At 49.2% G+C, this 21850-nt stretch overlaps 1 protein-coding gene across 1 annotated transcript in view; it reads right to left on the reverse strand.

Annotated features, from left to right (window-relative positions):
- Positions 1-3683: 3683 nt before the first annotated feature.
- Positions 3684-21850, reverse strand: part of KCNB1 (potassium voltage-gated channel subfamily B member 1) — a 100574-nt gene continuing 82407 nt past the window's right edge. The window contains exon 3 of the mRNA XM_058685911.1: positions 3684-14416. Within this exon, the coding sequence (XP_058541894.1) occupies positions 12410-14416 (2007 nt within the window). The 3' untranslated portion in view covers positions 3684-12409. The remainder of the gene's footprint in view (positions 14417-21850) is intronic.

Here is a 21850-nt window from a genome sequence, read left to right on the forward strand (position 1 = left end):
GCTGTGGGGACATGTGGCCATCAGGAGGGGCATGTCCCCAGACAGGCGATGAGCTCAGGACATGGGCATCGCCACACCTGCTCCTCTCCCCGAGGAGGGGGGGGGAACAGTTGGGTAACCCCTGATAACACAGCCTTTTCTGAGTCTGTGTGTGCACTTGTGTATGGGCAGGAGGGCAAATGGGGCCTCGAGGGAGGGACAAGGGTGCTTGCACCTGCAGTGTGCTAGTGGCTGTCCTGGGTCTGCTTTCTCCCATGTCTCTGCTTCTCAGCTATTTCTGAATTGCAGGAAGAAGTACATTTTGTCGCCACGACCTGTAACACACACAATTGAAAGGGAAGCTTCATGAATCTGTACCCACATTATGAGCAATGCATGTTCTGTTCTATTCTGTTCTATTCTATTCCAGCCTATACTATTCTTTCATTTAAAAAGTACTAGTCATGGGGCACCTGGGTGGCTCAGTTGGTTACGTGTCCAACCCTTGATTTCGGTCCAGGTCATAATCTCACAGTTGGTGGGTTCGAGCCCTACATTGGGCTCTGCGCTGACCATGGGGAGCCTGCTTGGGCTTCTCTCCCTCCTCTCTCTCTCTCTGTTCCTCCTCTGTTCTCTCTCTCTCTCTCAAAATAAATAAATAAACTTAAAAAAAAAAGTATAGTCATGACCCATGAAATAAATTTCACAGTTCCCTAATACCAGGTCTGTAACGTGGGTCTGTGAACTTGCATGGGACAAAATTCTGTATCTTTATCTTCACTGACCTCTGGCTGAAATGCAACACTTCCTTCGGTTATGAATATGGGCAGCAAATCATAGTAGTATTAACAGTACTTGCAACATTGTCACTAATAGAAATCGTAGATTTTTCTGTATTGCATTATGGCTGTTGCAGATGACTCAAAGCAGCATTTACGCTCTGCATGACCTCAATGTTTTGGTAATTAGTAGACCCACTGCTACATCTTGTTATTTGTTAATAAGGAAGCACATGTATTACTATATCACAGTGTTAAAATATTTCAATAGGCTTCTTTTGTAAACCCGTGTATTTTATTTCATGCATTTAAAATTACTTTTCTGAGAAGGTGACCATGGGGTTCATCAGACTGCATGGGGGGACAGGGCACACAAAGTTGAAGAGCCCCTGCATGAGTGGGCCCCAGCTCATGGTTTATGAAACACTGTCCTAAGCTGTAAGCGTCAGGGGAGCAGTGCCCTGGGGTGTCTAACCCGTGTGTGGTCCCTGAGCCAGCACTGAAACCACATTAATGGCCAACGTTCGTGCAACGCGTGTGTGTCTATACAAGGTACTTAATGCAGATCATACAGTTTAATCTTTACACCAACCTTATAAGGTAGGTGCTATTTTGTTGCCCCATTTCTCTCTTTACCCAATTTTATCTTTTCTTCTTTGCAGCCTCCCTCTCTAGGACCTGTTATTCTTTTCACATTTCTTGCAAGGCAGGTCTCCTGGCAACAAATTCCTTCAATTTTTGTCTAAGAAAGTCATTATTTCTCTTGCACGTTTGAAGGGTAATTTTGCAGGGTATAGAATTCTAGGTTGGTGGGTCCCCCTCCCCGCCTCCCCCGCCCCCCCCCCCCCCGCCAACACTTGAAATCTTCAATTCCACTCACTTCCTGTTGCATGGTTTCTGAGAAGTAAGATGTGATGCTTATCTTGGGTCCTTTATAGGGTGTGGTGTTTTTTCCTTTGGATTCTTTCAGGATTTTTTCTCATCTTTGATTTTTCTGTAGTTTGAAAATGACATGCCTACTGTAGCTATTTTGGGAAAGTAATGCTTCTTGGTGCTTCCTGGATCTGTGGTTCCGTGTCTGATTTTAACTTTTGGAAATTCTCAGTCATTATCATTTCAAATATTTCTTCTGTTTCCCTCTTTCTTTCTTCTCTTTCTGGTATTCCCATTATGCAGATGTTATTCCTTTGGTAACTGTCCCACAGTCCTTGGATCTTCTGTTTCTTTTAGTCTTTATCCTCTTTGATTTTTAGTTTTTGAATTTATGCTCTACTGAAGGGAGGGATTTATGATCTATTGGAGGGAAGTGACAATATAGTGTGTCAGAGATAGTGTTATGGAGAAACAACAAATGCATTAGGGGACAGAGGTGACAGGTGCACGTGTGTGTGCAGGGGGGGGGGGAGGTTGCCATTACACCTAGGATTTTCAGATAAAGGGGATGCTGAGAAGGTGAACCTGAAGCTGGTGAGGGAATGAACCATGGGGCTAGCTTGGAAAAGATGTTCTAGGTAGAGGGGACAGCCAGTGCAAAGGCCTTGGGGTGGAAGTGTGCTTGGCATATTCGAAAATTGAATGGTGGCCACTGTGCCTGAAGGGGAGTGAGGGAAGGGAAGAGTAATAAGCTAGGGGATCAAAGAGGATTGAGGAGTCTGGGAGGGAGGCTGGAAAGGGACAGCGTCACTGGGTGAGTCCACACTGGGCATGTCTGAGGAACAGTGAGGAGACAAGCGACAATGGAGCCCAGCACCCTCAGGGTACAGCAGGGGGAAGTGAAATCAAAGAGACAGGTGGGACCAGGGGATGTAAGGTCTTGCAGATAGTGCCAAGGACTTTGGAGTTTATTCAAAATGTGATGAGAAGCCTTTGGAACATTTTGATGATGAAGTGACATGATCAGACTGACAGTTTGACAGGATCCCTCTGGCCACTGTGCTGAGAAGAGCCTGAAAGGGATCGAGGGTGGAACTGGGGAATGTGGTCTGGAGGCTGCTGTAATCATTAGGCAATAGACAATGACGGTGTGGCCCAGAGCTGTGGCAGTGCAGGGCCGAGGAGCACAGATTCCAAATCTATTTTGGAGGCAGAGCCCACAGGAACCGCTGACAGGCCATTCATTTTAGCACTGTTTGTTATCACAAAAGTTTGGAAGCAACCTTAATGGTCAGCTGTAGGAGACTAGCCATTACTGTGCATAATAGCACACAGCACAGGCTTCCCAGGAGAATGAGGAAGCTCTTCGTGCATTAATACAGAAATACAGAATGATTTTCAAGATATATTAAATGACAAAAGCAATATGCAGAACAGTTTATGGTATGTTACTATTTGTGTGGGGCAAAAAAGAAAAAAAAAAGCAAAACACACAGATACACACGTGGTCCTTGGATGTTCTGTTTTGTTTTTGTTGTTGTTGCTGTTTTGTTTTTTTAGTCTTTATTCTCTCTGCTTTCCAGTTTTGGAATCTGTGTTCTCTCAGAGGGAGGGATTTATGTTCTATTGAAGGGAGGTAAACAATAAACAAAATAAATAAGGTATAGTGTGTCAGAGGTGGTGTTATGGAGAACAGTGAAGCAGAGAAGGGGACAGATTGTGAAAGTTGTGTGTGTGTGTGTGTGTGTGTGTGTCCCCAAGGCCCCATGAGACACTTTGATGAGCGAGTGGTAGTAAGGCCGAGAATACCCAGGTACAGCTGACACAAGAGCCAAATAACCAGAATTTGGACTTTGGTCCATGAACATAGCATGGGGTGGGTTACCGCTGCTTGCCTACTGGGGTGACAAGCTAGTTACATTTTCGTACCCTCTTTCAGGTGAAGGCAATCAGTGCTGCCCCTCCATGTCCCCCAATTCAGCCTCTTGTGCAGATCTCACCTGCCCCCCATCTCCCTGTGCCCTCCAGAAAATAAAACAAACTCCACCAAGCTTGTTTTCTCCATACCTTTTTATTGAACTGTGCATACTTCATTAAAGGACCATTTGCTTAGAAATTCTTAAACATTTGGACATATTTTACAAGACAGGACAGCAGCTGGAGGTCACAATTTCATCCCATCACATGCATAAAAAGACACGGGTTTTTTTGTTGTTTGGTTTCTTTGTGTGTGTGTGTGTGTGTGTGTGTGTGCCTGAGCATGCACACACAATGCTCATTGTCACCTTTACAGGAAGGACTAGAGACATCAACTGACCAGAGATGAACAGGACCCACAAATGCGACCCCGAGAGAAGAGTGGCTAAGGACATTGGTCACTTATGGCTAATGTGATTGGCTTGGCCCCCATCATGGGTGGGGTAATCAGAATGGCTTTGCTGGCAGAAAAGCCTCAACCTCACACCATAGTTCCTGGGCGAGACAGAGGGTCTTAGCTAATGGAGTTGGGGCACATGCTACCAAGGGAGACACTGGGGCTCAGAAAATAGGAAAACCCATTGGCTCTCAAAGTTGGAGGGCAGGCTGGCCCTCTTTTCCAGCTGGACTCCCATGGCTCAGGGATTGCAATCCAGTTTCCAGATGTCAGCTCCCAAATTCCTGCCCCAGCAAGTCCCAGACCAGGAGAAATCCCTTCTTTGTGAGCTAAACTAGAACATGAGGCTGAAAATGCAGGATAGGAGAGTAGGAAGGAGGCTGGGGCTGCCCCATGGGGCCCCTGGTAGTGTTGCTCTGAGAAGACCAGGGCCCTGAGGGCAGACAAGTGTCAAATTTGGACATCACCTTGGCCCCTAATTGAATCAAAGGCTAGATGGCATTGGTGGAACTTACAGGTTTTAATGAGAGCCCCCTCTCCCTGCCCCGCCATTTCTCTTTCCTTCCCAGTTAGCTAACTAATGAACTCCTGTATTCACTCACACATTCGCTCATTCAGAAGTCAATCATTTACACATTCATTCACTCAAAGGAACACGGGTTGGGTGACCACTGTGTGCCAAGGGCATACACTGGGGGATAACCCTGAGTTCCTGGTGCAGAAAATAGTGTTTCCAGCTCTTGCCTTTGGATCAAAGCCAGGAGGTCTGGAGAGCAAAGAGACCAACTTGCCCCCAGCTCAGCAGCTGCTGATTTTCCTTTTCTCCACCCATCAGGCACCCGGAGCTTAGATGTCAAGCCTACCAAAGACAGAGCCCGAAACCCTAGTGAAGCCTTAGGGGGCCATGATCCAAAGCCATAGAGAAGTCTGAATCTCTTGGGCATCTTCTCTTGTGCTTCCTTCCTTGTTGTGCAAACCTGGATTAGCTCAGGAGGCAAGAAGCATGGGACGATCCACATATGATCCTCGAGAGCATCTTAATGGAACAGAATTGGGAGCCTCCCTTCGTTTTCTAGAACCGACATGCCTTTGGAGCCGTTAACGTGAGCTATTTCTGCAGGACAGAGCCTCAAAGGGGGATCTTGGGAACTGGGTTTTTGTTTCACTTTGTTTTGAAGGAAAGTAGCTGATCAGGCTATCCATGCAAACCTACTGTCCTGCCTCACTTCATAATAAAACCACCTATCACTGCCTGGACTTGGGGTCATCCTGAGGAGGAAGGGCCACCTCCTCCAAACCCACCAGACACAGTTGGGGGGGGGGTACTTTAAAACTTCTTCTGTCAAATGGTCTCCTTGGAGAATGCAGTACTCAGACCCACTTGGGAAGGGGCTAGAGATGTGGGCGACCGGGCAGCTGAAGCCTAGTTTTGCTGTAAAAATGGATTACATCTGCTTCTCTCTTTTGGTCCTTCTGGATTTACTTCATTGGGTGGGGATTTTAAAACATCTTAAATGGGGTTTTCTGTTTTACTTGCCGGTTGGGGGGGGAGCCCTTTTGGAATGGTGCCATTTGCTGTTGCCTAGGCAGTTAGGCGGCTGGCTAATGGACAAAAGATCATTGCATCTCTTGTACAGAAAGCCTCAGGCCCATGAGGGCACAGGGTCTGGGCAGAAGAGCAGCACCGTGACATGGTCAGCCAGAGAGGGACTGTTCCTTGGCTGGTCTGGTGAGGGCAGCATAAGCCTCATCCCAGCCAGTGTGGCTCCTGTTAGGGCACTGGGGACAGGTTGGATGAGTGACCAGCAGGGTCATTAAAATTACCCAAGATAGGAAGCAGAGGGGAAGCAGGGTATCTTGCTGCCAATTCCTTCCCTGGCACCCCTGCAGAAAACTCCAAATCCTAGAATTTGAATTCCTGCTAACTGTATTGCTTTTGCCTCAAGGCTTTGAGCCTGTGCCTAGATGTCCAAAACACACACACACACACACACACACACCCCAGAGAGAGAAGGAGAATTGCCCTGGTTGATCAGTCCACTTGCCATGCAAATTGAGGGTCTCTCTGCAACATCCATCTTGTGCATGATCTATAGCCTCTTTTCCTCAGCTCATCCCCCAACACGGCACCGACTTCCATGGTGAGGCAGCCCCACCTGCGGGAAGCACTTTCTTAACTTGAGCTGAAACTGACCACCTTGTTCCTCTCACTCAAGAGAGAGGCTTCACTCAGAGGCTCGCTCGCAGCCATTCTGCAGGCAGATGACATCTTCTTCAGGAGAACGGCCCCCCTCCCTCCCCATCCTGGCCAGCCCTTAGAAGATCTTTTCGGAATCTCCGCAGAGAAGAATGGAGAGTTAGAATCGGAGGGAAAAAAAAGATGAGGGACCACTGGATTCACCAGAGCCCCTTCCAAATCCATTTCGTCAGGTTGGCATTTGGGGAAGTTCAGGAGAAATTCCAGGTTAAGACAAAACCAGGGGCAGTGGAGGGAAGCCCAAATGACACAATCTCTCTCTAGATGAAAACAGCCACAGGCTGGAGTGTTTGCTTATCTGGGCATCAAACCTAGCAAACTACTAGGAGACAATTTTGTTTTGTTCTTGTGCAAAAGTTTTTAAAAATCTCGTCTGTTTTATTTGGCTCTGGTCCAAACCAGATTACCAGGAACTTTTGGGGGTAGCAAAACTCCGATTAGGGTCATAGTCCAGAATAACACATTTGTCCTTCAATTGGTTTCCTCTTGGGGTTTATCCAAAGGGATGGTTCACTGCCATGGGGGTCCAGATTCAGCTCAAATCTCTGATCTGGCCAGAGGCCAGAGCCCTGAAGCCAACAGTGAGGCAGGTGGGGGTATGAATACCTAAATGAATGGAAGCTGAAGATTATCTGGGTTTTCTTCAATTTCCTGTAGGAGTTGAAGAGTGGAGAATCACTTTCTGCTGAAGATCCTGCTTCCTGAGATGTCCTCTGCCCACCTGAGGCTGGAAGCTGCTTGGGGGGGATTAATCAGGACACTCCAGAAACTCCCTGGGGCCTGGATAGGTGGGAACTGGAGAAACACCACTGCCCTTGCCACACGTCTCTGGTGCTAGGGAGCCAGGCAGCTGGGAAGGGGAGGACAGATGCGTTGGCAGATTCTGGGGGACACGTCTTCTCAGGGTTCGGCTGCAGGCTTGTCTATTGCTTTTTGGTGAGGCTGTTGGAAATGGATTAAAATGAGGACCTGGTAACAAGTTGATGAGATCTGAGGCCCCAGCATGTTCTCCGAGGTTTGCAAGAACCTGAAAATGCTCTGGCCTTCGGATCCAACTGATGTTACAAGGGAGCAGGGGTGTTGCAACAGGCCAGCTGAGAGGGGCTTAGGTGTATCCTGGACCCCAGCAGGAAGTTTGCTTGCAAGAGATTTTTGGTTCCAAGATCTCTGGGGATGAGAAAATTCAGTCTCTTCCAAGTGCCAGCAGGGTGGGGGAGAATGAGCTGAACCAGCCCACATTCTATCCCGATCTTGAGGGCCATCCACGGCCCTGCTTCTCCTGGTCTCACTCCTGCATCCATGCCCAGGATTGTTAAGAACAGAAGAAACACACAGAACGAGGGAAGTAACAGTGTCCGCAGACTCTAGGCCAAGTGTCAGGAAACGCCTGCGTGAGCAGGTCAGAACCCCAAGTCTTTCCCTATCCCCAGAAAGTCAGAATCAAAAGGAAGAAAAGAAAGTAAGCCCAAGGGGCAATGGGAGGAAATGAAAAAGACCAGAGAGTATCAGCTATGGTGATGACCCAACAATAAAACTCCTAAGACGTTGTTCTAGATTACAAAAGTAGCCATGAGACGAAGCGGCCCTATTACAAATTGGCTAAAAACACCTATGTATCTATATACTTTTTATCTGAACAGAACAAGAGGCTACTCTGAGACACATGGATATCCTACGATGTAGACCCGCATCAGACACTTCTAGAGCCAGAAAAACAGCAACAGAAAATGCAGAGGTAACTTTTTTATTTCTGGGCGTAGCCAGGCTGGTCTGGGTCCCCCTGGCTGAGCGAAAGCATTTGGATGCGGTCATGTGTGTGGTGAGAAATGGGCAACTGTAACTCAGGGCTGGAGGTTCTCCACTGTCCAGTTGGGGGTGGCGGAGGTGACCTCTTCTTCCTCTCGCCACAGGAAGAGCCATTTCCCAAAAAGGATCATGCCCCAGAGGCGGTTTGCCTGGATCTCATCGGATTCAAAGTTACCTAACTGGAGGCTGAAGCCTGGGGTTATGTTACTTGGGGCTAGTTAGCAGAGAACTAAGAAGCGAGGGTGGGGGGAGGAGAGAGACGGGGAGAGAGAGAGAGACCTGGCTCCAGTGACCCTTGTCCGCGATGAAGTTTGAATTTCCCCTTGTCCATGGACTAGACACTCCAGCCATGACTTGGAGCAAGACAGAAACGTACGATAGTTACAAACATGAATACGTCAGAGTTTTACAGAAGAGAATACTGTTTCTTTTTCTCCTCAGAAAAGGGGATCTTATTAGGAGAGAGGGCAGGGCTGAAGCTAGTCACCAAGAGGCGGTGGAGGAGAGCTGGGAATCAGTTTGGCCAAGTTTGTGGTCGCCAGCACTTTGGGGGCGGGGGTGGGGGGGGTGGGGTGGGGGTCAAGCCGGGTGAGTTGAAAGGAAGTGGTCTCCTCAGGATTTTGCCGTTCTCCGTCTTCTTCTTTCTTCTTGATCCCCAGTGCTTTTAGAGAAAGGGCCTTCACAGGAACAAATGTCCTCTCCTCTTCTTTCTTTCCCCGTTAAGTGTGCTTAAGATAAAATTCCTAAAGAAGGCACTGAGAAATCTGCACCAAAGCCCTGTTTTTTTCTTTTTTTTCTTTTTACCCAAAGATAAAAAAAAAAAAAAAAAGGTGAAAAAACCGACTCCTCCAGAGCTGGCCCTCCTCTCTCTGCAGGTCGCAGACTCCCCTGTGTGATCGGGACACACAGCCGCCTGGTCCCTAGCCCTTACTGATAATGGCGGAAGTTGGAAGCCAAGTTCGGCTGGGTTCTCGGCGAATTTCACTGAGTTCGCCAAAGGGACCAGGCATCCACCCGTGCGAGCCCCTAGCTTGGTTTCTTTGGGTTGACTTGTTTTTTTCCTCCCCCCCCCCCACCCGTTTTTGTTGGTTCAGGAATGGGTGCGATATGGATCACCAAGGTAAAGTGGTATTTGCCTCCAGACCATGCCTTCCTCTCTTCCGTGAGGACCTGTCTGTCAAGGTCAGCTTCTCAGTGGAGACTCTTAGGTAGATTTCCCAGTGCATATACACAGGTACAGGTAGGGTGTACACGTATTAAAAATCGGGGTATGCTCCTTTTTGGCAGATGGGGCCTGGGAAAACTTACAATACTCTATTTTGAATTGGGCACAGGGGAAAAGCTATATTCCCACAATACATACACAAGTAAAAGGAAAAAAAAAAAAACCCAAAACATAATGCAATACTTTCTAAGCATAGTATATGCTGAGTTTCAATTATTCTGTTTCTATAAGAACTCTATAGGACTCTGGCTAGTAAGCCTGAAAAGGTAGGTTCTTAATGATACTTCTGAATTCGTCCTTCAAAAGTGACTCCATAAAATGCTACTTTAAGGTCAGACAAACTACACAGGGAAGGAAGGGCCAGGTCCTGTGTGACCACACAAGGCAGAAAGGGCCTTTGGTTACAAGGAGAGTTGCACCAATTGGTTATTAGTTAAAAAAAAAAAGAAAAAGAAAGAAAAAAAAATCATATCCAATCTGTACACTTCTCATCGGCTTCAACCAACAAATGAAATGCCTTGATTTGAAGAAGGGGTGGTAAGTTCCTTCTCGCTGTATATGGCTATATTTAAACATGTTCACTTTTCTGATATGTAAAATAGACTATATTACTATTGTTACTAATTTTTACAGATAGCATCAGCTCTAAAAATATCGGAATCGGAAATCACAACTATTTACTTTTATCAAAAAGCATTTGTTTTCCCTGAATTTTCACGTTTGTGCTGATGGCCGACGTAAATGGTCACGAAAACAAAGAAGAGGCAGGTGAGATGAGATGGGCCGGGGAGGACTGTCCGTCGGCCGCTCCTCAGTAGGCCCCCAGCCCGCGCTGTGTGCCCGGCAAAGCGCTTGGGGGCGTGGCTGCTTCCTCTCTCTCTGGTGCTACCAGCACAGGATGACCTCACACTTTCCCTGCCCCTTAAGTCCCTTTGCGGTGGCTGCGAGGATGCTCTGAAGATACCTCAGAGTGGCAAGATACTTCGGCATCGGCATCGTAGCCTTTGTTAACACAGCAAAGAACAGGACTGCACCCTCTTGGAAGGATCCACAGTCCCCGGAGACACTGAGAAGCAGTATGAACCAGGTACATATTCAGCAGAGCACAGGTGTTTTTAAGGGCGGTGGGATGACTCCTGTGGACACCTGTGACAGGTGGTCCAACCGCATGCCATTGTGCAGAGGGCAGGCAGAATGACTCTGATTATTTGTGTACTGACAGGTGGCTCATGCCATCACACTCACAGGCAGACCAATGACATATTGTAGGAGGAACAGGAGACCCACGCCGTGTTTGTTCCATCAGGAAGACGTGTGCCTGTCACCGTGTTGTGGGCGGCAGATCTACGCTCCTGTACTTGGGACATCGTCCATCCGCGTTGTATTCAGGGAACGACATCGGTCCGCTGTACCAAAGACAGGCAGATACGTCTTCTTGACTGACAGATGGGCCAACAGCAGGGCATCATGCTAACCGGTGGCTCAACCCAATGTGTCTGAACTGAGGAACGGCCAACACCACCGTCCTTCCTGGACCCAAATCAGGCAGGCCAACGCCAGGTCGTCGAACTAGGACAGGAAGACCCACACCAAGAAATACACCGGAACCACTCACAACGCACACAAATACTTATTGCTTTTGTCCGTACTAGCTGCATTGATGGCTGCAGAAAGGAGGGCTGAGTTTTAGTACAGACAGTGACACTGAAAACATACCAACAGCTGGTTGACGAGAAAGAGAACAGAGTAAACACCCAGTGCCCACCACCTACTGTATTCTTCCGAGACGCGCTTGTCTCCTGCACACGGGACTCTGTGAGAGGCCCCGCTCCAGGGCTCAAGTACCCTTCCTCGCAAGGGGGCCAGCAGGAAGCTTCAGAGGGACAGGGAAGGAGCCCACAGACTTCAACGTGGCAGACAGCAATACCCGCACAACATCACCCACCGTGGCCCGACACAGGCATGTAGTTAACAGCCCAACTGTAGTCCCAAAAAGTGGCCCACGGGAAATAGTGCTTGTTTTAAAGTGCAAGATGTTGACACTGTCCCTGGTAGAACCTATTTTTGAAAAACATAAAGTGCTTTTTATTTTAACTTTTTTTTTTTTAAACTTGAATACCACAGGAAACAAAAAAGAATTTCTATCATAGTAGATGCTTTCCCTGCTGCCACAGGAAGTATTCAAAAGTCTGAACTGGGCATTTCAATTGGGGATTTTTTTTTTTTTCCATTTTTGCAGGTAAAAATAAAAATCAGATTTTATTCCGTTCTTCGGTAACATACAGTCTCTTTGAATAAGCTATTTCTTTTGCATATTTGACACTTCCATATCTTTTGAGGCTATGCTAGTGATGTACAGAGAGGGTTTTCCTTATACAACCCTAAAGCAATGTTCACAGTTCACACTGTTGGCTGAGTGCCTGCCGTCTGAACCCTTCCCACGTTGCCAGGGGGCAACCAGAATCAGGAACAAGTGGTGCAACTCACCCTGATGATATCTCAAAATTAAATCTCAGGTACTACGGAACACTGAAGTCGATGACGACATTTGAGGAAGGGTTTTGCGCTGGGACCGTGCTTTATGGCGCAGAAATTTCCCCACGACACAAGCATCCTCTGCAGCCTTCTGACAGTGGGATCCATCCAGGAGGCGATGGACAGGAGTTCCTAGAGGTGGCTGGGCAATGCCGAAAACGAAATCGGTCAACCCGGCCACTTGTTGTCCAGCGTCCGTCTCCAGCCGAAGCCCAAGGGATGGAGATGTTGCCCCCTGAGGCTGCGATGGAGAGCCGTGACAGAAAAAGTGGGGACTAGGTGGGCTTGGTGAGGTCTAGCATGTGGTAGTGGGTGGCTATGAGTTCTGCCCACGTCATCTCCCAAAGAGGGCAGCAGAGTTGTCACAAGGAGACGCCATAGCCTGTGGCTTGGCCCACTTCATCCTGCTGTACCTGTCACGGCTCTCCAGGCCCTAGGGAGCCTCCTCTGGAGTCTCTCTTCTGCCTGGGGGCTCTGCAGAGCCTGTCTGTCTGAGTTCGTGCGGAAAAGCTCTGCGGCAGGTAAGCTGAACAGCACGCCTCTTAGGTCTTGCCACAGGTCTCTGCTGCAGGTAGGGTAGCTCAGAGGCTCTGATCCCGTGTGCTCCCATGGGCTCCTCCCCCTGGCAACACGCGGACGTCGGGGGAGATGTGGTTCTCGAGTTTGCACTTTTCCTGACCACTGGGGCCTTTTCCAGTCAATGCTTCTGTAGAGTAAATACAGTTCTGCCTTAAGAACTTAGGGGACGTGGGTAAGGGGGAGCTTTCAAAGTGGTTCTTCTCTGATCTTGTCCCGACGCTGAACTTGGGACTGGTGCTCACATGCACGCTCTTGGGAGGGCTGGAATCTACACTGTAGAGAACCTGCCCCTCATCGTCTGTGTCCGCATCAATGTACTGGTGGATACCTGCTTCGAAGTTGAATGCTATTGCTGTGTGTTTCTCAGGCGACCGGGGGGGTGTCCTAGCACTTGCTGTGGTATAGATGGAGGACTCTGGGCTCAGTACAGGCCTGTCCAAGAGTGTGGCACACTCTAGCCCAGCGACAGCAGCTGCACCCCCCCGGTTCCTAAGAGGGTCATGGTACATCCCCAGAACGGGGACTAGTGGACTGGGGTCACCCTCCATGAAGTTGACTTTAAGTGCTCGTAGCTTCAGGGGGTTATTCGTCTTCATAGAACTCTTGGGGCTCTCAATGAAGAAAGAAGAGCATTGGCTGGCATCAGGGGTGGGGTTGGCCTCCACAAATCTCCCACCACTGGCACCCAGAGCTCCCCGCCAGCCCACCTCTGGGGCCATGCTACCCCCGGTCTTGCTGGGGAGTGAGGCCAAAGGGCTGTGGGAGAATCTGGTGGCTTCGGGAAAGTCTGTGGCACAGCTAATGAAGCTATCGATGCTCGACATGCTTCGCATGTCGATGACCCCTTCTGTACGAGTGGGCAGAGGGGCTACAGGGCTGGGGATACTCTCCATTTCAAGTTCTTCCTTTGGTGTGCTCTGTGTTGTTGACTCCTTGGTATTGAGGATGGGTTGAGACTGGGTCTTGGCCATCTTATTGTACATGTCTTCCAACTGCTGGACGTTCAGGTGCTGAGGACTGGAAGATGATCTGGCCTTCTCAGGGGATCCCTGCTCCTTGGTCTCAAAGGACTTACTTGAGCTAGTTTCAGATAGTGTCCTCTTTGTCCATTTCCATTTGTTGGGAGACAAGTGATTATCTTGTACTTTGTCCTTCTTACTCATATTTTCTCCATTTTTCTCTACCACAATGTCCATCATCTCGATGCTCCGGGCGAAAGCATCTTTCATGTTCATGGAGACAATGCTGCCATTCCTCTTGGCTCTCTCCAGAGCCTCTCTCCGCTTGATTGCTTTCTCCTGCCTCTTCTGCTCCTTGTAGAACTCAGAGAAGTTGTTGACAATGATCGGGATGGGAAGAGCAATCACCAGGACGCCTGCGATGCAGCAGAGGCCTCCGACAATCTTCCCCAGGAGAGTCTTGGGGTAGATGTCTCCATACCCAACCGTCGTCATGGTGATGGTAGCCCACCAGAAAGAGGCTGGGATGCTTTTGAACTTGGTGTCATCCTCGTCCTTCTCAGCAAAGAAGACGAGGCTGGAGAAGATCATGATGCCCATGGCGAGGAAAAGGATGAGCAAGCCCAGCTCATTGTAGCTCCTTCGCAGGGTGAAGCCCAAGGACTGGAGGCCGGTGGAGTGCCGTGCGAGCTTGAGGATGCGGAGGATACGCATGATGCGGAAGATCTGGACCACGCGGCGGACATTCTGGAACTGCAGCACACTCTTGTTGGATTCGGTGAGGAAGATGGTGACATAGTAGGGCAGGATGGCCAACAAGTCGATGGCGTTGAGTGGGCCCTTGAAGAACTTCCACTTCTTGGGTGAGGAGAGGAAGCGCAGCAGGTACTCCATGGTGAACCACGCGATGCACACGGCCTCCACGTGAGCCAGCTGGGGGTTGTCCGTGGTCTGGCCGAACTCATCAAGGCTCTGCAGCTCGGGCAGCGTGTTGAGCGACAGGGCAATGGTGGAGAGGACAATGAACATGATGGAAATGATGGCAAGGATCTGCAAGGAGAAGAGAGTGGGGATTTAGTTACCGACCTCCAGTAGGATGATCATCCTAACACCCTGACTCTGCGGGGTGCCCCTCAACAGTTCAAGGGCACTGTCACATCTCACTTGTCACTTAATGACTGGTTGTTTGAGCTAAAAAGATCATTTATTCAAATCCATTTCTTTTTTTTTGAATCCATTCAAAACCAAAGCCCGGAGACTGCAATGATTTCAAGCTAACTGTTCTAGCCTGAGGGGTCAGCAGTGAGGACACAGCAGGTTTGAAAGACACCGTGAGGAGCAACAATTTAAGAGCTTGGACTCTGGTGTCAGGTTGTTTTGGGTTTAAATCCCAGCTCGGCCACTTCCTTACCTGGAGCCAGGTGTTTATCCTCAGCCTCAGTTTCTTCATCTGCAAAATGGGAGGGCAAATACAGTGTCTATTTCAGAGAGCTGCTATGAAAAGTCAATGCGTTAACGTGTGCAAAGTGCTTAGGACAGCTTCCAGCGGCACATGGTGAGTGTTTGATAAACACCCGCTATCTTCGTGGGGGCGACCTCTCAGCCCTCACCCCACAACATGCCGTCAGCTGAGACCACCCAGGCTCCGCGTGGCTCAGCTGGCCTTTGTTTCCTGCCCTGTCCCCAAATGTCCTGTTATGTCCCGTGAGCAAATGCCACTGCTGTTTGCATGTGAGAGTTTTCTGTCCTTTGCAATCAGTCCTCACGCACAACACAGGGTGGTCAAGCCTACGTTTTTACTTCGACCCCTCTCTTTGGGTCTCTCCTGCCACAGGTTCCCAAATGTCACACTTCTCTGGCCACACGCCATTTTTGGCCGATCCCACATGTCTGTGTCCCTTCTTCTCCGTTCAGTGAACTCCAATCCATCTTTAAAAACCCAGCCCACGTGACCCCTCTCTGTAGAGGTCATTCCTGGTGGGACTGGCCGCTCCGTCCTTCGGGGTCCCTCACCACTTCGCCTTCCCTTGCGTGCTTTTACAACACATCCCATTACAGAGGTGTGTGTGTTCATCACTGCCCAGAATCCGTGAGCTTCCGGGGGGACGAGGGATGGGTTCAGAGCTTTGTCTCTGCACCCCTCGCACTCCTAGCACCTAGCCCAGGGCAGGGGCTAGTCCAAGTTCACAGAGTGACAAGCGGAAGGAACACGACCAGAATTCAATTGTCGATCTGGCTACTATTTATTGATCATGTACAACATGTGAAGCACTTTGCTAGGCACTGGGGGCACCATGAGCAGCAAGAAAGCTCTTTCTCCACCAGCCCAGATGCTGAAAGGATGTGTTATGCGTTTCTCCAACCTCAGGTGCTCTATCAACTTCCTGGTTTTTTGGTTTTTGTTTTGTTTTGTTTTGTTTTGTTTTGCTGTACTCATGTTCAACGTATTCTGTGTCTTTTATTTTTTATTTTATTTATTTTTACTGTTTTTTTAAAATCTTTGAGAGAGAGAGAGAGAGAGAGAGAGAGAGTATGAGCATGGGACGGGCAGAAAGAGGAGACAGAGGATCCAAAGCAGGCTCTATGCTGACAGCAGAGAACCCCATGCGGGGCACGAACTCATGAACTGTGAGATCATGACCTGAGCCGAAGTCGGACACTTAACCGACCGAGCCACGCCAGGTGTCCCCCCCAAGTACCCGGTGTCTTTTAAACAAAAGTTTTGAGTGTTAATACCTTGATTTGCACTCACCGGAAAAGTAAAATTCTGTAATCACTTTATAAAAAGAAATATCCGATACACAAAAGTAGGTCAAGTTTATATATATTTCCGAACCATAATCAAAAGAACACCCACGAACCCACCACCCAGGCAAAGAAACAGGGTACACAACAGAAATGCTGACACTTCTCACAGGTCCTTCCCCACCCTGTGGGTAACCAGAAATTTTTCTCCTCCCTTGTCTTTTCTGTAGAGTTTTTTTTTTTTAAGTTTATTTTTGAGAGAGACAGAGAGAGAGAACTCGAGCAGGGGAGGAGCAGAGGGAGAGGTAGAAAGAGAATTCCAAGCAGGCTCCACAGTGACAGTGCAGAACCAATGTGGGGCTCAAACCCACGAACCGTGAGATCACAACCTGCGCCGAAACCAAGAGTCGGATGCTTCAGCGACCAAGCCATGCAGGTGCCCCATCTGTAGTGTTTAATGCAGAGGTAGATGGCCCTCACAAATTGGTACTGTGTCTTGCTCAGGACTGACATCCTACTGTATGTGTCCTTTTGCTGCCTGTACTCTTTGCTCAGTAGTAAAACAACAACAACAACAACCACAAACACGGCTCACCTTCTCTGTTCTATTTTAGTCTCGTCCTGAGAAATGACATTTGCAAAGATGCTGAGTTTGGGTGCCAGGGAAAGGTATGTTAAATATTCATTAACATAAATATGTGCTTATTGGAATAAAGCATTTGGGCAGCATACTTCGGCAACTCCTGCACTGAGTTAGGAGTGTGGGTCCTAGAGGTAGAGCCCAGCTGGGTGGCCTTGGCATTGAAACTTTGCCTGCCTCAGTTTTCAAGTGCGTAAAATAGGGATATTCTAGTCATTCATGACTGGGGATGATTTTGACACCCCCCCCCCCCCAGGGGATATTTGGCAAATTCCACAGAAATTTTTGGTTGTCGCAACTTGGGGGAGGAAGATGCGATACTGGCAGCCTGTGAGCGGAGGCCAGGGACGCTACCGAACATCCTACTTTGCACGGGACAGCCTCACAATGAAGAATCACCTGGCTGGAAATGTCGATAGTACCAAGGTTGAGAAACCCTGGGGAATACTGGTAGCCAGCCCCTTATAAATTGTAGAGTGGGGGACAAGGAGATTATGCACGTAGAGTACCAGCACAGGTGGGCCTGACTTTGTGGGGGCGGCCAGCCAGGGTCTTGGGCCGAGCCTGGCAGGCTGCGGTTCTGGGCACTGACCCCCCAGCCAGGAGGGAGTCTGCAGGAAAGGAGCTGATTCCCGATTCCCGGGGAGCCTGTTCCTTTAACAGCTGGGAGGTCCCATTTCCCCCAGAGGCTGGCAAGGGAAGCCCGAGCCAGTTTCTAACCCCTAGACAACTCCAGGGAAGGCCCACATAATTGACGTTCTGCTGACAGACGCATGAATTATGCACCCGGCATATTATGTACAGTCCTTAGGGCTTGTTATTTTAAGGCGGGCACCACCTTTGTACCTGAGAATGGGCCCTCCCCGTCCCTCCTCTCAGCCTCAGGATGCCTAGAAAAGAAGAAAAGGGGGCGGAGGCCTCCCTGGGTCCTGGGGGAGGGCTGCCTGCTGCTCAGGGCTGTGTTGGGAAGGTCAGAGCACCTCAAGCCTCCTTCCCCGAAGGCAGCATGCAGGGTCTTTCTCTGCACCCTCTCCTGGCCCTGCCCACGAGACAGTTTTCTTTCCTGAACCCACTGAAGCCTTTAGAGTCAGGGCCACACTTCCCCAGCCAGGAAGTGGCTGGGGAACTTCCAAATGGGTGTTGAACCTTCTGTGCCTCAGTTTCCTTATCTGTAAGACTGAGGGGTGGGGGAGGAGGTGTCCAGGGCAAGGCTGCAATGAGAATTCAATGAATTCATAAGGCCCTTAGCTCAGCTTTTATTGCTATTATCCCCAGCCTTACCCTTATTTATGAGCTGGTTTTGAGTCCTGCCACTATCATCCCGAGCTGTGTGGCTTGGGACAAATCATTGCCCCTCTCTGAACCTCCATTTCCTTCTGTCTATAATGCAGATGAAAGCAATTGAGCACTTACCACATAACAGCCACTTAATACACATTATGTTACTAAGTTATTATCTGGGTCGTTTATCATCGCCCCCATCCCCAGCCCCTGGACTGGTTGCTTAGGTCTGTGGACCCCAGTGCCTGGCTAAGGCAGCAGACATCCTACAAGCTTGGGCTCTGTTCTCAAACCCAAACAGTTTTGACCCAGTCTCCGGATGGACCCCAGGGATCGGGGGGACCGGCCAACATCCAGAGCCCTCCCAGGTTTTGCTCAAAACTCTGTCTGGGCCTCTGCATCCCCAGCCCTGTTTGCCTGGGATCTGAGCCCAATCAGGTTTGGGCAGGACTCCAGGAACCCGGGGAGCAAAGGCAAAAGCCGGGACAAGGGACTTGGAGGCAGTCCTCAAATTCCCTCCCTGTGAGGAGATTCTGGATCCTGGAACCCACCTGTCTGCACCGAAATGGGGGAGGAGGCTTGGGCTCTCTCGGGGGAAGAGAGCAGCAGCGGGAGTCCTCAGGGTGGGACCCAGGGGGTGCTGGAGCCAAGCCCTCCTCCTGATTGTCGGCTCTGGTGGCTGATCACGGGGATGCCCACCTTTGGCTCAGCAGCTATAAATACAAACTGTTTATCATTTCCTGCACACGTTCCCCTGCTCTTCCAGGAATGTGAACAAGGCACAGAATATCTGTGCATAAAAGGGCACAGGCTCCTGTCTGGAAAGATGGGGAGACTCAAGCAGAGAGGGAAGGGACCCTTTCATGGTCACACAGCCCACTGGGGTCAAATCCGTACAGTGACCAGAGGCTCTGCAAGCTAAGAGCTGTTCAGGGCTTGGAAGCTGCCCCACCCTTTTTAAAAAAACAAACGTCATAAACAATTGTTCTAATTTTAACTCCAGTATAGCTAACATACAACAGTTCTCTTAGTTTCGGTGTACGATACAGCGATTCAACGATTCGATACGTTAATACATTACTCGGTGCTCATTGTGGTAAGCGCGCTCTTATGCGGAAACTTCTTCATGCACAAGCATGTTCGTAGCAACATTATCCGTAAATTAAAAAGTGGAGTGAACCCAATGTCCGTCACCTGATGACTGGATAAGCCATGGTCTATCCACACATTGGAATAGTATTTATCCAGAAAAATGGACGAGGTGCTGACGCCTGCTACAAGGCAGATGAACCTTGACAACATGATGCTAAGTGAAAGAAGCTAGGCACAAAAGGCCACATACTGATTGGTTCCATTTAAATAAATTATCCAGGGGCACCTGGGTGGCTCAGTCGGTTAAGCGTCCGACTTCAGCTCAGGTCATGATCTCGCGGTCCGTGAGTTTGAGCCCTGCGTCAGGCTCTGGGCTGACAGCTCGGAGCCTGGAGCCTGCTTCGGACTCTGTGTCTCCCTCTCTCTGCCCCTCCCCTGCTCATGCTCTCTCTCTCAGAAATACACATTAAAAACAATTTAAATAAAGTGTCCAGAGAAGGCAAATCTATAGGGATACAAAGCAAATTAGTGGCTGCCAGGGTGGGACTATGGATTAACCGTAGTCAATGGGCATGAGGGATCTCACTGGGTGATAAAAGTGTCGTAACACTGAGGTAAGGGTGATGGCTGCACAACTTGGCAAATTCACTAAAAAAAAAAAAAAAAAAATCACTGAGCTGCACACCAGAAGTGGGGGAATCGTATGATATGTAAAATAAGCCTTGGTAAAGTTATAAAATTTTTGCTTTCCATAAGGAGTATCACATTGCCTTTTTTATTTTAAAAATTTTTTTACATTTATTTATTTTTCAGAGACAGAGCACAAGTGGGGGAGGGGCAGAGAGAGAGAGAGGGAGACACAGAATCCGAAGCAGGTTCCAGGCTCTGAGCTGACAGCACACAGCCCGATGCGGGGCTCGAACTCACAAACCGTGAGATCATGACCCGAGCCGAAGTCGGACGCTCAACCAACTGAGCCACCCGGGCACCCCTGTTTTTGTTTCTGTTTTTTTTTAAGTAGGCTTCACATCCAGTGTGGAGCCCAATGTGGGGCTCGAACTCATGACCCTGAGATCAAGACCTGAGCTAAGATCAAGAGTTGGATGCTCAGGGCACCTGGGTGGCTCAGTCGGTTAAGCATCTAACTTTGGCTCAGGTCATGATCTCACAGTTTGTGAGTCTGAGCCCCATTTTGGGTGAGCTTGAGCCCCACATCAGGTGGGCTCAAGCCCCATATCGGGTGAGCCCCGCTTCTCTCTCTCTCCCTCTCTCTTTGCCCCTTGCTAACTTGTACCTTCTCTCTCTCAAAAAAAAAAAAAAAAAAAAAAAAAAAGTCGGATGCTCCACTGAGCCACCCTATCCCACTGATTGCTTTTGATGTTCACAGTCATACTGATAGATCATAGAAGAGAAGCAAAACTCCAAGCAAGCCATAGCCCTGCTGTAAACCCTGCAATGGCTCTCCAAGCTCTCGGATAATGTTCTAATTCTCTGCATATAGTTGGCATGTGTTTACTGAGCACTTACCAAATGCTATGCTAGTTGCTGGGGATGCAGCATGGATAAGAAAGACCATTTTCTGTGGCCTCAAGGAGCCGCTAGGGAGAAGTGGACAAAATAACCCGTAGGCCCAGAAAGAACAAGATGATGTCAGATAGTGTTACGTACTACACGTTACTGAGAAAAACAAACCAGGGGGAATCAGTGGAGAGGCAAGGAGGGCTGTCCACGTGAGGTTGGGTAGTCAGGGCAGACCTATTTTGGGAGGTATCCTGGTTGCTTAGACTTGAGGATGATCAGTGCGTCGTTCAAAGATCTGAGCATGCCAGGCAGAAGGCATAGCATGTGCAAAGGCCCTGAGGTGGGAATGAGTTTGGCCTGATCAAGCCATAGAAAGAAGCTCAGTGTAGGTGGGACTGAGTGAGTAGGAGGGAGAGTTGGAGGAGATGAGGTTGGAGAGGCAGGAGGAACTGATGAAGAATGATAAAGAGATTTGGATTTTTATATTGACTACCTCTCTGTCTCCAGATTTTTCTGAATTTCCCACTGCATATTCCATACCGAATCCTGCCGTACCACCATGGTTGCTCATACGTTGATATTCTCACCATGCTGTTCCCTCTGCCTTCAGTGATCTTCCTCCCCCACTTCTCCTGGCTGATTCCTACTGCCCCATGAGGCCCCAACTCAGGGGCCATTGCTCTAGTGAGCCTGCTCTGACCCCCAGGTCTAGGTTGGGTGTGTCCATCCTCCAAAGCCCCACATAGCACTGATGTTGCTGAGCTGGAATTTTCTCCTCTGTGCCCTGCAAAGAATGTCAGCTCCTGAGGACCCAGGCTGAGTCTGTCTTCCACTGCTGTGGTCTTGGTTCCTGAAACAGTGCCTGGCACAGCGTATGTGCTCCCTAAATAGTTGACGAATGAATGAACAAGCAGATGAATGAAACGGAGGCCCAGAAAATGAAGTGACTTTTCCAGGGCCACACAACACGTGAGAGGTAGATCTGGTCCGTGGGTGTCCTGAAGAGGTTTTCAAGGACACAGGAGGAGGCAGCTTCCGGACCATCAAACCTTTCGCTCCTTTTATGGCCCTTCCGCTTCCGCAGCTTTAAAGGGGGATTACAGCCGGGGAGTTTTAATTAGAAGGGTCACTGGTGCAGATCCGATTAAAGGGATTGGGAGCAGGCTGATGGTCTGTCCCCCCTCCCCGGCTGGTGGGGGCCAGCA

The sequence above is a fragment of the Neofelis nebulosa genome, chromosome 9, assembly GCF_028018385.1.
Source record: "Neofelis nebulosa isolate mNeoNeb1 chromosome 9, mNeoNeb1.pri, whole genome shotgun sequence".
Lineage (NCBI taxonomy): Eukaryota > Metazoa > Chordata > Mammalia > Carnivora > Felidae > Neofelis > Neofelis nebulosa.